The following is a 17,054-nucleotide window of genomic DNA, read 5'->3' on the forward strand; positions in this document are numbered from 1 at the left end:
AGTTATCTATCTATCTGTCTGTCCGTCCGTCCGTCCGTCCGTCCGACCGCCTGCCCGTCCGCCGGCCCGCCCGCCCGCCCGTCCGTCCATTCATTCATTGCTGTTTGAAGAATATTAGTATTTGGTCTGCACAATTTTGGAAAAAAATTGTTATTGCAATATTTTATTTTTCTGCAATTAAATATTGCGATTATAAATACAGTTTCTCAAGATGGGAAGTCTACAGTTTCATTTTCTGGGGAGTCTAACAATATTTAAGTTCAGAAATTGACCAATCACAATGCAAAAAATGCTTTTCTTTGCTTTGTCTCGTTTCTCAGACTCAGACTCGGCTTTATTATCCCGTTAGGGAAACTAAAATTGCAACAAGGTACCACAACACAGGCGAAGGCGAAGTTCCATGTACACACCAAAAAACATTACTACACAACATCCATACATCAGTATATAGAAACATCCCCCTCCCCCTGGACTCATTTAATGACCTTATGGCCACCTTTATAAAAGAATTTCTGGTTCTATTTGTCCTGCAGATAGGAACCCTAAACGACGTCCTGATGGCAACAGCTGAAATACAGAGTACAGTGGGTTATCCGGGGTGCATAGGATACCCTGAGCTCTCCTTTTGGATTAGTTTCTAATCCAAATATCTAAAAATTCAAGAGTATTTTCTTAAAACACCCACAATTATCCTGCCAGTTATCTGTGCCAGTTTTCAGTTATTTACCCAAGTGAAATAATTAAGTTTTGCTTTGAAATGTAGATATTTGGACTAGAAACAAAACAAACATTTTCAAGAAAGAATTTGTTGTTGTTTTGCATAAATCATATAAATTCCATATACAGCAACTCGATACAAAGCAATAAGCTCTTGGTCAACTATGTAATCCAGAGTCAGTATTGCAATATCGATGCTGAAATGATATATTGTGCAGCCCTAGTTAGCAAACTGCAAGTCTGTTTAGTGTTAATTAACAGTTTGCTGTATTTGTCATATATGAGAGTTTTACACTTTGTATTGTTGGCACTTAATCTCTGGCCAGATGAATTTTGATGTTGAAAAGTTGAACAAAGTGACTTCTATTGACATTTTTTTGTAGTTTGTATATTGTCTGGGTGACTCATGTAAAGTATTGTACAAAATCAGGTAGTATATCAGTTCATTTTCTGTTAATTAACAGAGTTTTTATTTCGATACATTTAGATACATTTCTAACTGTTGAGTTAAATTTTCAGCATCAAAAGAGAAAATATCAAGCTTCTGTAACACTTCGAAAGCATAAAAAAACTGAAAACACCCCAGAATCTAAAGCTATTGTCAACTAAAGAATAACAATGCATTTTTACAGTGTAATACACTCTAAAATAATATAAATGTTATATAGTGACCAAATAAATTAAACAAATCAGACTATTTTTTTTTCTTCTTTAGCTTTACACATTGTTGAGGTGCATCCTAGGATGTCTTTTTTTCTTCTAGCTTCTTATAGCAATGTTGCCCTCCACAGTTTAATATCATCATCATATTTGAGTGTGTGTGTGTTATGGAGGAATCCCTGAAACTGTTTTGACTCTTTTATAATAAGGCTTAGCACATAGCATTGTTTTGGATGTTCAGTAAGTTTCATCACACTTTGTGTGAATGCTAAATAAGTGAAGCAGGACCAAATGTATCATTTATTGTTTTGTCCCAACTAAACCAAAAGAACTGAACCAAACAAACAATGTATGATCCTATACATCTGCTATTACTATTTAGTCCAACCTGTCAATTTTAAGAAATAAAACAAGAATAAAAATAGTAGTTTGGTCTGAAATATTAATATGTATTCACAGTTTATATTTGCAGACAAAGATAATTACAAGCACTTAAGCCAAAGCAAAGATATCAAGGTCATGAGAAACCAGAATTCAGTCATTCTTTCTGGTCGGATAGTTGAGCAGGTATATAGACAGTGTTAGGTAAAGGAAGAGGGCAGTTAAGGCTGAAGTGGGAGTGTTTGTATCCAGAGATAGGCCTGCTGTTTGAAAGCTCGGCTAAGATTAGCTACGAAAGGTCACACTGTCTGTCTCCTCTGTGCATCATGCAAGTTTAGCGTTAAATCACATTTTCTTTTCACATATTTAGCAAATTATTTCTTCATCATTAGGCTATATGATTTAATTAATGTGAACATTTTCCTATGTTGTGTTTTGAGTTTTAGATTACTTATGAAGAGTATATAAATGTATATTGAGTTTTAGATTACTTATAAAGAGTATGTATATATGTATATTTTGAAGTTTTTGATTGAATGTATTATTATCTTTTCCCCTTTTCCTTAGGTAATACGCACTACAGGCTTTATGAAAGGACTTTATGTGGAAGCAGAGATGAAGTCAGATAACGTGAAGGTAAAGCACAACTGTAAAACATCACTTTCAAAGCAATGATATTAATGCAGGAAAGCCCTTCTAATGTGACTAATGTGTTCTAATGTCAGATTCCTGTTAAATAAATTCAGTTTTTTTTAATGTTCTTGCAGCCTCCCAATTCACATAAACTAAAAATGCTGGGTTCTGCTAAATTTCGGTGTAGTACCAACACAAATCGATTAAGTTTATGTAATTTTTCTTACGAATTTAAGTGGTCATAAAACAATTAAGTTGTCCCAAAGAACTTCTATAATTGTGTTGTTTCAGCTCATTTTAAATAAGTTGTTTGAAAAAGCATTCCTAAATCATAGTATGTTGAAAAGAGCATGCCAGAGGTTCCTGGATGGACTATTATTTCCAGGAGATATTCAAACTGTAGAACCTTTTGTAGTGTAACTGCTAATATTGGCCACAATACATTGCACATTGGATGTGATTTAGATTAAAACTACAAACTCGGGTAAAAAGTGTGCAAAGTACAAACATGGCGGATGTGCAAGACCAATCGTCAAGTAAAGAGGCTTTGGTAATGTTGTCTCAATGACTATTAATTCATACTTAGCTAGCTAGAATTTTTTTTAATCACATCATAGTGTTATATTTAATCTGCGACTACAATGTGAACTTTTCTAAAGACATATTGATACGCAAATGGCAAATTAACATGCTGATTAGATTTCCAATAAGGTATAGGTTACTAATTATATTAAAAAATGTAGATGATTTGTTGAGTTCTGTTGACAATCTAAAAACATATTGCTTAAGTGGGCTAATAATGTTGACTTTAAAATGTTTCTTAAAAACCTGCTTTTATTCTAGTTTTATTCTATTACTCCAAAAGAAAAAATATTATATAGGGCTCGAAATTGCAATCGTTTTGGTCGCAAATGTGCCCAAAATTTTATCTATGCGACCTCAAAATATATTTAGGAGCATTTGTGCGAGTGCATAAAATTGTTGTCATGTGACCAGTTTTCACAACAAAATGTTCACCACATATGCGTATTTAGGAGGCATTCACGCATTATGCATCTTTGCATCTAAAAACACCAAACGCTGCACTCAGGAATGGTTTAAAACAGTTGACATGTCAACTTTCTGCAGTAAACAAAGCCCGCAATGCTTGCCCCGCCTTCAAACTCTTTTTTATTGGCCCACTACGCTAGAACAGAACGCGAATGGATTGGTTAATATCAGCTGTCAATCACTCAGTTCAGATGACATGCAGCTACATGTAAAGGTCTGGATCTGAGAGAATGAAAACAACAATGGCAGATTTAGTTTTAGAAACCACCTAAAGTTACAAATAATGGCAGATCTGATTAGTGATCATGTGCTGAATGTCAATCCAGCATTTACACTTTTTGAAGAGTGGATAAAAGACTTCCAGTGATTAAAGTCCGCTATGAAAATGAAAATTTTCAGGTAACAGTGTTTGCCACTGAATCTACACACTTTAAGCACGAGATGTTCTGACGTTATTTAATCCTTCATGAAACCGCGTTCACCATCGCTAAAGAGCATGCATTCACCGAGATGAAACTAATATTGCAGCTCATGAAAAGACTGTTATTGCTATTAAGATGACGTATGCAAATAACAAGTTATATGTCAATATCATCTGTGCAATATTAGACACCACCCGTGAGAACACAGCACAGTTATTGTTAATTCAGTTCATCTTGTTCACGTCAAGCAGTGCATGTAGGGCCAGTGTGCCCATGCAGAGTTTTGTTTGTTTGTTTGTTTGTTAGTTTTAATTAGAGTTTATTTCAATTGGTTTTAAAAAATATGTTAATATAAAACGTGTAGTAACTGTGGTCGTAATTGTTGGTGGGTGCGATTAAATTTTGTCTGGTGCGCCTAGATTTTTGAAGTTAGGAGCACTGTTGCCACCAAGAAAAAAGCCCTGTTTTAGGAAATACTGTGAAACATTCTTTGCTCTGTTGAACATCATTTGGGAAATATTTAAAGAAATTCACAGGAGGGCTAATAATTTTGACTTCAACTGTAAATGTGCAAGCCAGACCTGCTAATTGCTGTGCTGTGCTGCCTTTTATCATGTAGCAGTTTTATCTTCCTCGCCAATTAATCTGTCTACCTGGCAGTGGTACATGATGTTAGAATTGACCTCTAGTATCTACTTGATCTCCTATTTCATTAGGATTCTAAAGCCTCGATATCTCAGCCTTCAACTCTGCTGTGTTTTTTTCCTGTTCAGATGTTGATATTGGTCAGATAACAGACTGTAACACAAGATTCTCCATTTAATTAGCGTGCCAAAGTCCCACGTCGTAGTGAGCCAAGAGGTGCGGTAAATCTTTCCTTTTAAAAGCTTGGTGACTTTAACTAGCTTTACCTGGATCAGTATCACTGACCCTGTAATAGATGCAGGTGACTAGCTTACCAAAACACTCTGTGTTCATGTCTGATCCTCCTCCAGCTCTGGCAGTCTGAAAGAGCTGTGGCTTTTGATGTCCCAGCATGCATAATGAATGACCTCTCCACACCTGTGTGAGGCAGGACAGCCAGACGGTATAGCATGACATTATGATGTTGTGACAGGGGCAGGGTTTTAACACTTTTCAGAGAAAATTAGCCCTAATGTTGGAAAAAGAAGCTTCTATAAATTCTCCAACTTGTGGGATCAGATGGTTTTTATGACATACAACTTTTTGCTACTTGGGAAAGATCCTTGCACATGGTAGATCTAGTAATACCTAGTAAAACTCAGCCCTCCTCATAATAAAAGGATCATGCCCAACATATGTGGTTATTTTCTATTTATATCTTCTCTGAAATATGGTATGAATTGCAAAAATACAGACTTTCCTCTTTCTCCCATTTAGGTTTTTTACTATGAAGGTAAATCAGTTGCGAAACTCGAGAGCTCGCAAATGTAAATGTGAGCACTTGTGATAATAATATTTGTATGTGTAGGTTGAAATGTACACTTACAGCTCTGATGTGAACAGCTGAAATCCTCGATTTGCACACACACACAACAATCCACACACTTGTGTTTTAAATTCGAAGTTGCAGATTAATAGTTGTGTATTTGTAAAATGTCATTCACAAATACAAAGTGACAGACACACGTGTGCATGGCAAATTTGATTGCATCTTCGCTCTACAACCACAGGTCGGCACTCACAACCTCTCAGATTCGTCAGTACAACTACAAATCTCCCGCGCTCTGACTTTTGCAACATCAATACTGTTAGCTAAGCTAAGGACTGTGCTGGGTGCTTCTCTTGTTTGTTGGTTTATATAAGAAACAGTTATGAATTATCTAGGAGCTGCTTTCAATCATGTTATATGGTTCTAAAGATACGATTCAACCCACATGAAATAAGAAGTTGTAATAGTATTTATAGTAAATAATAGTACGTTTTTGAACCATACTAACTATAATAAACTGTATTATACAGTATATATTGCAGTTTCTACAACTTTGTTAATGAATGCAACAGCACACTGTAGTATTAACAAGCATCTGAGAGGTTGTGAGTGCCGACCTGTGGTTGTAGAGCGAAGATGCAGTCAAATTTGCCGTGCACACATGTGTCTGTCACTTTGTATTTGTGAATGACATTTTACAAATACACAACTATTAATCTGCAACTTCGAATTTAAAACACAAGTGTGTGGATTGTTGTGTGTGTGTGCAAATCGAGGATTTCAGCTGTTCACATCAGAGCTGTAAGTGTACATTTCAACCTACACATACAAATATTATTATCACAAGTGCTCACAATTACATTTGCAAGCTCTCAAGTATTGCTACTGATTTACTTTCATATTTTACCTTCTGCCCTCCATCTGAATTTTGCGCGTCACCAGAACCACGTGATTGCCACGATCTATGGATCAACGTTGTTTTTTCACATCATCTCATACTTTAGTTTCTCATCAAATCTTGACCAATCAATTGCACTGTAGTATCTGACATGCCCAGTCCCCTTCAAAACACTTTTCATTTGCTGTTCATTTGATGGGCTTGAGCTCAACCACTCTGACTTGCAGAGCTGTGACAAAACAAAACACTATTGGCTGCTTTTTTTAAAAGGGGAGAAGCTATTCTATGTCCTGCCCTTTCTTAGTTTTTCAGTTGAGATTACGTCAAACATCGAATTAAAAATGCACATTTGAAAGCCTTTCACAGGACCTTTAACTATATTTGATTGTGTTGGCTTTAAGGTATTCTATTCAGTTAATTTTTTCGAAGCAATTTTTAACACCATTGATCCAAATACAGTTTTATGGTTTTTAGCAAAAATTAAGTCATTTTTGCTAAAAAAAAAAAAAAAAACCTAAAACAGTATTTGTATCAAAACCTTAACATAATCTGTATCTCCCGTATACTTTTTCTCATCATGAAAATGGCCATAGTATTTGGCATGGCGTTAACAAACAAACACTTCTCAGGGGGAATATGCCTATAGATTGCGGACTTAAAGCTTTCTGTACATATTAACTGGGATAAAAGAAAGTAAACATCAGAAAATGTTTAGCCATTTTTAGGACCATTTAGGATTTTGTTTGCTTTGCATTGGGACATTTTCCGACAAATTGTTAAAAAAAAAAAAAGATATGCATATTACAGATGATAACAAATTATATTTTAAAAATATATTTTCTGACATCAAGCTGATTTAAACGTTAAAATAATTTTGTATTATATTCTGTTGGATTGTATTAATAAAAAATAAATTAATAATTTTCAGGGTAATCATTTGGATAATTAAATAATAATAGAGATCGTGTTTTATTGGAACAACGTAGATTCTTGATGTTCCAAAAATGGTCATAATTCAATGCAAAATATTTTAAACAAATATTTATAATAAGAATTGTTTTGTGATCTCAGATCAGCATATTAAAATGATTTCTGAATGATTATATAACACGGAAGAAAAATCTTTATTGTCATCCCAACATTAAGTACCATTTTAAAATATATTAACATCGAATGCACTTGTTTTAAATTGCAGTATTTTAAAAATAATTCAGTTTTTATTGTATTTTTAATCAAATAGTTGAATATACAATAATGAAAAACATTATTAAATTAATATTTTATTAAAACTTAAATGACATTATTTGTAAAACATTTTTTTAGTCAACTGAAAAATGTAAGTAGTAGCTAAAAATCTATTTGTCATAATGCATGAAGTTTTTAGATATTTTCAAAATAGCTTTCTGTTTATGCAAAATTTAAGTATGATTATTTTGGGTCTGAACGTAGACTTTATATTTCTGAAAGAATTTTCCTTTGCTCTTAAAGCTATTAAAAATATCTATCAAAAATAATAAAAACTGTCAATTTAAGAAATAAAATTTCTTAAATTTAAGTGGTGCATTGGGTAGCAATGTCGTCTCAAAGCAAGAAGATTGTTGGTTCGAGCCTCGGCTATGTCAGTTGGCATTTCTGTGTGGACAATAGGCAAATTGAATAAGCTAAATTGTCAGTAGTGTATGTATATGAATGGGAGTGTATGGGTGTTTCCCAGTGATGGGTTGCAGCTAGAAGGGCATTCACTTTGTAAAACATGTGCTAGATAAGCCGAGAAGAAAATGAGTAATGAATGAATGAATGAATATATCTATGTATACAGTATGTATACAAGTATGACCTATAAAAATAAAACCTTAATCAAATGCTTTTTTTTTTTTTTTTAAATGAATAACATACAAATGTATGCATAAATAACTAGGAATGCAGGAGACATTTTAGCTTATTTTTACACAGAGATTTACACAAACAAAACTTTTCATTAGATGTTGGACAGTGGGTACAATTAAAGTTTGAAAAAAAACCTGTTTTTTTTTACCATGAAATCTTTATAAAAAAAGTACTATTTTCTATGCTAAATATTTATTTATAATCCGAATTGTCTAGTAGTCAGTGTCACATCATCTTTAACAATCATGAAAATCACCGCTTTCTGATTGCATGGATATTATTGTGTGGGCTGTAGCTGGTTATTAAACACTGCTGAGTTTGTAAAACCATAACAGATCACATCAGCATACAGGTTGTTCTGCCTCTGGGACCTCATTAGGAACCTCATGAAGTATGAAAGCGTTAAATGGCAATATGGACAGTTGCACTTCATCATAACCAGCAAAGCAGAAATAGCGAAAAAGAGGGTTTAATGGAGTGGATGCATCATCAATCTGCTGGTTGTGATGTACGTGCTGTTGTCTCCAAAGCATCAGCATAATTTGACATTCTGTTAAATCAAGTAAGTCAACATCTATCAGAATAAAAAGCATTGAATTTATTTTCTTCACTCAATTATTAACATGTTTATGCAACATTTAATTAGGAATGTGATAGCGGAATGTTCTAAACACCCACGGGTGGTGCAGGTTTAATGAAGCGTTTACAGAACAAGACTGAAACCAGAGGTGATGCACGTGACGAGATTAAGTTACAAATGATCTTGATTGCTCAGTTATGTTACTATAAAGTAGTGTTCTTACGTTCCTGGAGTTCTTTACCTATCGATGCAGGAATTTTCCTGCAAACATTTGAGCACTGTTGAGCGCGTTCTTACACAGTGCTGATTTGCCAGTATGCTCAACAGAAATGACTGTGATTGGCCATGAAGGCCATCAGTTCAGTGAACTCATCGCTGTCTACTAAGGCCCCGTTTACACTAGTGCGTTTTAGAGTTAAAACAGCGTTTTAGAGTTAAAACAGCGTTTTAGAATGAAAACGATCTGCGTCCACACTGACGTTTCACCCATCGTTTCTGAACAACTCTCCGTCTACACCAGTGTTTCTCAACTGGGTCGCGGGAACATTTTCAGTGGGTTGCGGAGTGTGTGGTCAAAAAAAAAACAACAAAAGTAAAATTGTTTACTTATTTTGTTTATACCGGACTTTTATTTTGAAATGCGTGCGCGACAACCCTACCGTTTGACATGTGAAATTTCATTTTATTACTGCAACAAATATGTCCAAGCGCAAGTACGACCCTGAATATGTAAAGTATGGATATATACATTGATGACAAAAAAGACTTAAAGCCTCAGTGTCATATGTAGTGCGGTGCTCTCATAAGAGAGCATGAAACCTTCTATATTAAAACAACATTTAGAAACCAGAAAACATGTTTTATTAACAGTTTATTATTAACAGTATTTGTCGTTTTTACTTAGTAATATTTCTATAATTTGATCCATTTTGTTCAATGACAGCAATAAAATAGTGTCTTGGTGAATTTCTTATGATATATCGGTCACTACTTGTTTAAGTTAACAAATAAATACAAATTAAATATAATTTCTAAAATTTTATTATACTGTAGATCCTAAAAATTTGGGTCGCGGCTTGATGACCATGTAAAAATGTGGGTCCCATGGCCAAACCAGTTGAGAACCCCTGGTCTACACCACACCACTGAAAACGCACATCCCGTGACCACACACACACACACACACACACACACACACACTGGCATGCGCTGCATCTTATCTAGCCAGATGAGAGCTGTGCTCGTCGGACTGTTCATTAAGGATCTACTGCTGGATCTAATCTTGTTATATTTGTTAAACGTGATATTTAATTCATCCTGTTGTCTATATTTAACAGCATATTCCCTGACTTTGGTCTTTCGAGTCTATTACTTGTTCTTGGTAACATGTTTTGGCTGAGCGTCCTATGTAAATAGCAACGATAACCTTGGTTTACTCAGCGGTGTGCCTTTTGGGCAGGACTACCTGTTTGTTTGAACCATGCTACAAAATTTATGCTTTCAGTTCTGTTTCAGCTACTCCGTTCTCTTCATGTATCCTTCAGGACAAAGACTCGAAAATAGCATTCCTTCAGAAGGCCATTGATGTGGTGATGCTAGTCAGCGGAGAGCCCTTGGCTGCTAAACCTGCTCGGATCGTAGCCGGACACGAACCAGAGAAGACCAATGAGCTGCTGCAGGTCATTGCTAAGTGCTGTCTCAACAAGGTCAGTCCTGCCATTACGAAGCACTCCGGCTACTGTACTTCTGTGCTGCAGGATTCGCTCAAAGCATTTAACTAGTGAATGACTCAAGACTAATGATGTCCAGGCAGGAGGTAATTTATAGACGCGTTCGTATAATTGCACCCTTGAGCTTTTGTGAAGGTTAAGGAACGATGCCAGCAGGATTATCAGGGGAAGCCACTGATGCCTGCAGGGCACAGAGCAGGTGTGAACGCTGTGGTGAATGACAGATCTACTGCTCCACAGCACACTGGGCTGTTTTATAGGTCACAAGAGAAAAGGATGTGAAAGCAGCACAGTGGCGATAAGCTGGATGGTTAAAAACAGAGGTTACAGGGGTGACCCGGGTACTGGAAGATCAACAGTTCTTTTCTGTCACCTTTGTGTTTTTTTGCAAAACATTTGACATTATTGTGCTGTAGGAAGATTGTAGGTAACTTTGACAACTCAGACAAGGTTGTTAAGGGCAAATTGACACCAAAAAACTAGCGGTTGACGTAGGGCTGGGCGATTTAGCAAAAAAAAAATCTAGGTTTTTTCTAAAGTTTGACTGATTCACGATTTCGATTTCGATTTGTTTTTTTTATTGTGTTACTAGTCTTCTCAAAACATTACAACAACATGACTGAAGTAACATTCTCTTTATAAGTAACTTGAAAAAACATCTGGTTAAGCAACATTGTATTTTTAATGGCCATGTCATACAAAAATCGGTCAAGGTGTAAATAAATGTAAAACAAATCCACGAGTTAAATAGCGTTGCTGAAGATTTGAATAAGAAATATTTGTGTAAATATTGCAGTTGCAGGAATACTGAGGTATTTTTTGCAAGTTTTGCTGAGTCTAGGAAAGATTGGCTCTCAGCTCGGCTTTGACTTAGTCTTCTGATTAAATGACAGGTTGTAATGCTGCTGCCTTTTTCTTAAAAAGATACAGTGGAAGAAAAAGGACTGAACATGGAAACTGTAAAGCCTAATTTAACCCAATGTGTGAAGTTGTGGACGTATAGCAGGAGCAAATACAAGTACCAGATGTGTGTCTAATAAAAAATAATATATTTAATCTATTTTTCTTTTTTCCCCTTTTAAATACCGATCATTTTATACACTTTGCTCCAGACTCTGTATTATGCTGCCTGATCTGTCTGGTTTTCAACTAGGTCCGCTAAATGACGTCATGGGGGCGGGTACTTTCATTTTCACTGCTACAGTCCCTCACCTCTACTCGTGTTTAAACCAAAAGATCAGCGGGGTTTTTTACATGGCGGGCTTTTACGTCCTTCATACATGTTGAGATCGAATTTATCGACCTGATGAGGGAATGTCTTGACAATCCACACAGAAGTGCAACAAGTAAAATCCTACATGACTTCACGCTTTAACAGTCAGTTAAGCAGGTCGCACACCAGAAGCGCCGCGACACGGTGCGCACATGACAGTTTAAACTATCACACACCAAAAACGCACATTTGCATGATATTTAACATGAAACTAATGAGATGGCGCTCTGTGGGCCGACTGAAATATGAACTGCTTCGTGAATCGTGGCTGGGCGGCGCCGGTGTGTGTATAGAAACCTGTTTAGAATTCTAAAATCCATGGCGCTTCTGGTGTGCTTCTGCTTCATACAGAGAGTGAACTAAAGCGCATTGGTGCCATGATAATGTATTGAATATATATATATTTTTAAAAATCGTGATTTCTCGATTTGATTCAAAATTAAATCGTCTGAAAACATAAATTCGAATTAATCGAAAAAATCGCCCAGCCCTAGGTTGACTGTTTGCGTCTGGTCCCATCTGGACCAAAAAACATTTTTTATGTGCATTTGCTTATTTGTTTCACTTTCACCTCCGAGTGCAGCTAATGGCTGTCATCACTGTGAGGAAAAACACACAAATGCAAATCATACTTCCCGCGCGGCTCCCAAACGATCGCTCTGCAACAAACTGAACGCTATGTATAACTGTTATTCACAGCCTTTGCAGGTTCTGTTCACTAAAGTAGGCATCATTGGCGGCCACGCGCGTGTCCTCTCGATAGTAAACAAACAGCTCGTCTCCAGCTCATGTGTGATTTTGCGGCCGCGAATACATCCTTACATTAAGACAGATTTTTGGGAGAATTCTATATTTTATAAATACAGTATGTGACACTTTTGATGACGTATGGATGTGTCCATGATGCTTTGAAGACGTGTACTTTTGCCTTAAAGCTTCTCTCCTTACCTTGAAAATATAATTGGCTGAATCACAGAAAAACTGAATTGAGATTGCGTGTAGGGAAGAATCAAGGTCACGATCTTTTTTTCAATTAATCGTGCAGCCCTACTAGCCACCACCAACAACACAATGGTTATCGCATTTGAAATGTATATACAACTATTGAATAACCCAAAAAACTTCCTGACTGAATGTTAAAGGTGCTGTATGTAAGTTTTTGACTCTTCTAAAGCAGGGGTTTCCAAACTTTTGAGCCCATGACCCCTAAAATAACAAGGCCAGTGACTCGCGACCCCAATATCCTTTGAGGTTGTTATAAATACAGAAATCTTGCATGCAATGGTGCACACACACCAATAGACCCAAGTCTGTTCTTCGTTTAATTTTAATTTTTAACTTCGTTAAAAATGTATGTCAGTGCTGTAAATGTGCCAGAAAGTTTAACCTGGTTTATAAAATCAATCTTCTGCATCTCATGCTATTGCTGTGTCTTTATATAATGTAATTATCCCGGGGGTTGCAATTCAATACAACTAGTAACTATCAACAACAATTTTTTCTCTTTACTAGGTTATGAATGAAATATGGCAAATCTTATGGTTAAAAAAAAAAAAGAAAAAAGATTTTTGGAAATCACCAAGCGACCCACCCTTCATTGTCTCGCGACCCCTTGGGGGGTCCCAACCCCTACTTTGAGAACCACTGTTCTAAAGCATAAACATACCTTAATATGTTTGCAGATATTTCGGAAACATGTTAAGTGAACATTCTTGTTTATCTGGAAAAACAATGCTAAAGTCAGATATTCAGCTTTGAAAATGTGAGTTACGTGCTGGAACGCCTGTCTTTGAAACTAAAGTCTTTTGAAACTAAATCTTTTACTAGCTCTGGTTATCAACCATTATATCCTATTTGTTTAGTTAATCTGAATCCAGTCCAAGTGCATGTTAAGGATTGTTCTGGGACTTGTGTTATATTATAGGGGCTTAATAACACTTGTCGTGTTCTTTATTTCCAGCTCTCTAGTGATGAAGCTGTTAAACGTGTGTTAGCGGGAGACAAGCTGGATCAGAAGGGCAAGCCCAGCACCTCCAGATCCCAGGACAAGGAGAACAGAGAGGGCAGAGAGCACCACCGAGACCGAGAGGTAAATCCAGCTTGATGCTTTGACCTAGTAACATTTTCAGCTATATGTTTTTTTCTTTTGCCTTAAGTATCTGCTCCTTCCCCCTCTTTGGCTTAGTTTTTGTGTCTTTTTTTTGTATTCACGTCAACCAAGACTTTTAGGATTTGGTGTAGATGAAGCTGTCTGGGCTATTGTTAACTTTAAAGTGTTATGAAATGCTTCTGTTATAATAGTTTTTTACATGCCACACACACACAGCTATAAAAACCACTTATTATATCACATTAGTTTAACTTGAGGCAAAATTTTAAAATCTGTCAGAAAATCTTGTTAAATTAACGTACCACAGAAGTCCAGTGCTAATTTCAGTATCTTTGTGTTGCCTTTGAAATGCTGGGAAACTGACTACGATTGCTAAATTCATTGTTTGATTAGATTGATTAAACATCAAGAGCTCAATATCATGTTGTGATAGTAGTACACTAAGGACACCTGCTAGTTACAAGGGATAATGCTGAATTAAATTCAGCGTAAATTGCAAGCTGCAGTCCTAAAGAAATGGAATATCAAATGAAAATAGTGGGCGTGGCTTGTTTTTCTACTGCAAGCTGATTGGATGTGGTAAAGTAAGCATTTCATTCTGAAAGATGGGAAAAGGGGTTTCAAGAGAATTATTACAACCCATCAGACACCTCCTCCTCCTCACCATTTTGGTTTGTTGTCAAAACTGTTGGAGTAGGAGAGGAGTGGTTTATATGTTTATACCAAGCGGCAACCTCCCGCTCTCCCTCGGGAGGCCAATACGGAAGTAACTGAAACTGCAATTCATCAAAAATCCGCTAGTCCTGGCTCCATAATAGAGCAAATTTCAATTGAGCCCAATGTTAGAATGGCCAACTTTACAGCAGAAAAAAAAGGTGTTTACAACCTGGTACAAATAAAGATTTTGGTTCATACAGCTAACATTACCCTTCATGACAACTGTGAGGGGGGTGAATTTTTTTTACAACTCATCCGTTTCCTTTATATTAGGTAATGTTAAGTTTGCATAATTAAGGGCGTGGCCACTTGATTGACAGTTAGGTCTCGCTGGTCGCTGTCACAACACCTCAGCTGACTCCAGCAGATTAGCCACTGATTTCGGCATGTTCATCGTATTTTCGTTTTGTTTTATGTGGCTTTACACAGTCAGTTGCCTTTTGGGAATATTTCCTACAATTATCAGATGATATGGGATGCTGTGTGCACTTAATTTTGCTCACAAACCATTCATGTGGCCTCCGTTTGCCATGTGAGTAAAGTTATATACTTGTAAACCATCTCTATTAATGCATTTGTTTTATTTAAGATCATTTATCATTTTTAATGTTCTTTAGAGCTGTAAAGCACCCCAGAATCTGACAGATTAATTTGCTGTGGGCTGTAGAACAGTCATCTGAAGTGTTATTATACAGTGTTATGCCTGTTATGCCTGGATTTCATATAGCTCAGCATTTACTAACACAGACTATATCTGAAGCGGTTGGAAGTAATTCGGTTTTTCCTCCTGTAGGAAAACATTATAAGAACAATACTTAGTGGCTTAATGTATTACTACAGTATTTTTAAAAGTCTAAACACTTTATTGATATAGTGTACAGCCAAGCACATGTGGTCAGAATACAAGCGAGTCACAGGTGATAAAGTATTAAGCGTTCTCCCAAAGTAAAGATTGTCTAAGCTAGGTCCAAGCAAAATGCCAGCAGGTGTCTGTAGCTCCGCTCACTCTCCGCCTCTTTGCCCTTGTTTGGTATCCCGCCGTGAGTGCGATGACACGTGAACAAAATGCCGGCGCTTTTCCGCGCCTACTTGTGGCTTCTTTTGCGCTCCTCAGAAACTATGGGTGACGTCACAGACACTACGTCTATATATTTTACAGTCTATGGTTTATACCTGCCAACACTCCCATTTTTCCCCGGAGTCTCCCATATTTCAGACCCATCTCCCGTTTCGGTCTGACTCACGGAAAACTCCCGGAATATCACCCCGTAAAACCCCACCCCCCACTCCACCTCCAATGATTTCATTTGTGCTTTAAAAGCATATTCTAAAAATAAACAGATGGTTATCATTTGTCTGTGTGGAGATTAATATATTAACATTAAATCTATTCATATTTATGGTTATCGTACTTGGTGTAAATGGCTATATATTATTAACTGTTTGTTTATTAAAGTTTGTCTTGTCTGTTTTCCAGGAGAGGAAGGGCATCAAGGAGAGCAGTGGGAGTCGAGAACAGAAAGATCCAGATCAACCCAAAGATCAAGAGAGCAAGAGGGACGACAAGGACCGCAGACGAGATGCTGAGAGGTCTGACAAAGGCCGAGAAAGAGAGCGAACAAAAGACAGAGATCGAGACAAGGACAAGAGCCGCGATCGGGAGAAAGACAAGACTCGAGAGAAAGAGCGGGAACGAGAGAAGGATCGTAACAGAGAGAAGGAGAGAGAGCGGGATAAAGATCGAGATAAGAAGAAGGAGAGGGAATCTCACAAAGACAGAGAACGGGACAAAGATCGTGAGCGCGAGAAACGGCGGGAGAAAGAGAAGGACAAAGAAAGACCCAGAGAGACTGAGGAGAAACTAAAAGACAGAGGCGACAGAAAGGTTGGTTCGCTCTGCTTTATGACTCTGACACATACTTTAAATTATTCATTTCAAACCTCATTCTGACCCTTTCCCTGAAATTATTCACTACGAAAACACATCGGTTTCACAAAAACATTCATATATTTCAGAAATATTTATTTTATTTTACTTTTTTTATTTAAAGAACAGCATATAACATTTTACAATAAAAAATAAACATGCCAGGGGTTAGTATAAACAATTATACAAAATGTACATATGCAAAAATTAAATAAATACATTACAGAATTCACACATTTTTAACGTGCGCAGGGCTTTCTTGTTTAAAGAGTCTCTGATACTGGTAATATACAAGCATATTTCAGTCACCAATACCCTAAAATTAGGTTTCTCATTAAGAGTGGTGGATAGGGTACTGAAAATCGTACTTAAGTTAAAGTACTGTTACTTGCCTAAAAATGTAGTGCAAGTAGTGTAAAACTATCTGTTGTAAATAATACTCAAAGTATGAGTAAACAGTAGCCTTTTCAAAAGTACTCAAGAGAAGTGAGTATTATGCCTTAAAAAGCTGATGCATTTACATGTAATTTGTGGATGTGTGTAAACGTAACATTCTGTAGTGCATTTAGTTATTGCCCAGCAGACACACAACGACATAAGACGTTAATATTAGATT

General features: G+C 36.5%; 1 protein-coding gene across 20 annotated transcripts in view; it reads left to right on the forward strand.

The window, feature by feature from the left end:
• Positions 1 to 17,054, forward strand: part of traf3ip1 (TNF receptor-associated factor 3 interacting protein 1) — a 62,547-nt gene that overhangs the window by 1,859 nt on the left and 43,634 nt on the right. For all 20 annotated transcript variants that reach the window (XR_012384915.1, XR_012384916.1, XR_012384917.1 and 17 more), the window contains 4 exon segments: positions 2,326 to 2,394; positions 10,226 to 10,387; positions 13,645 to 13,773; positions 15,989 to 16,396. Coding sequence is in view for 16 of the 20 variants with exons in the window: in XM_009304952.5 (XP_009303227.1) it covers positions 2,326 to 2,394; positions 10,226 to 10,387; positions 13,645 to 13,773; positions 15,989 to 16,396 (768 nt within the window). In the remaining 4 variants the exon portion in view is untranslated.

This window comes from Danio rerio, chromosome 9 (assembly GCF_049306965.1).
Source record: "Danio rerio strain Tuebingen ecotype United States chromosome 9, GRCz12tu, whole genome shotgun sequence".
Classification (NCBI taxonomy): Eukaryota; Metazoa; Chordata; class Actinopteri; order Cypriniformes; family Danionidae; genus Danio; species Danio rerio.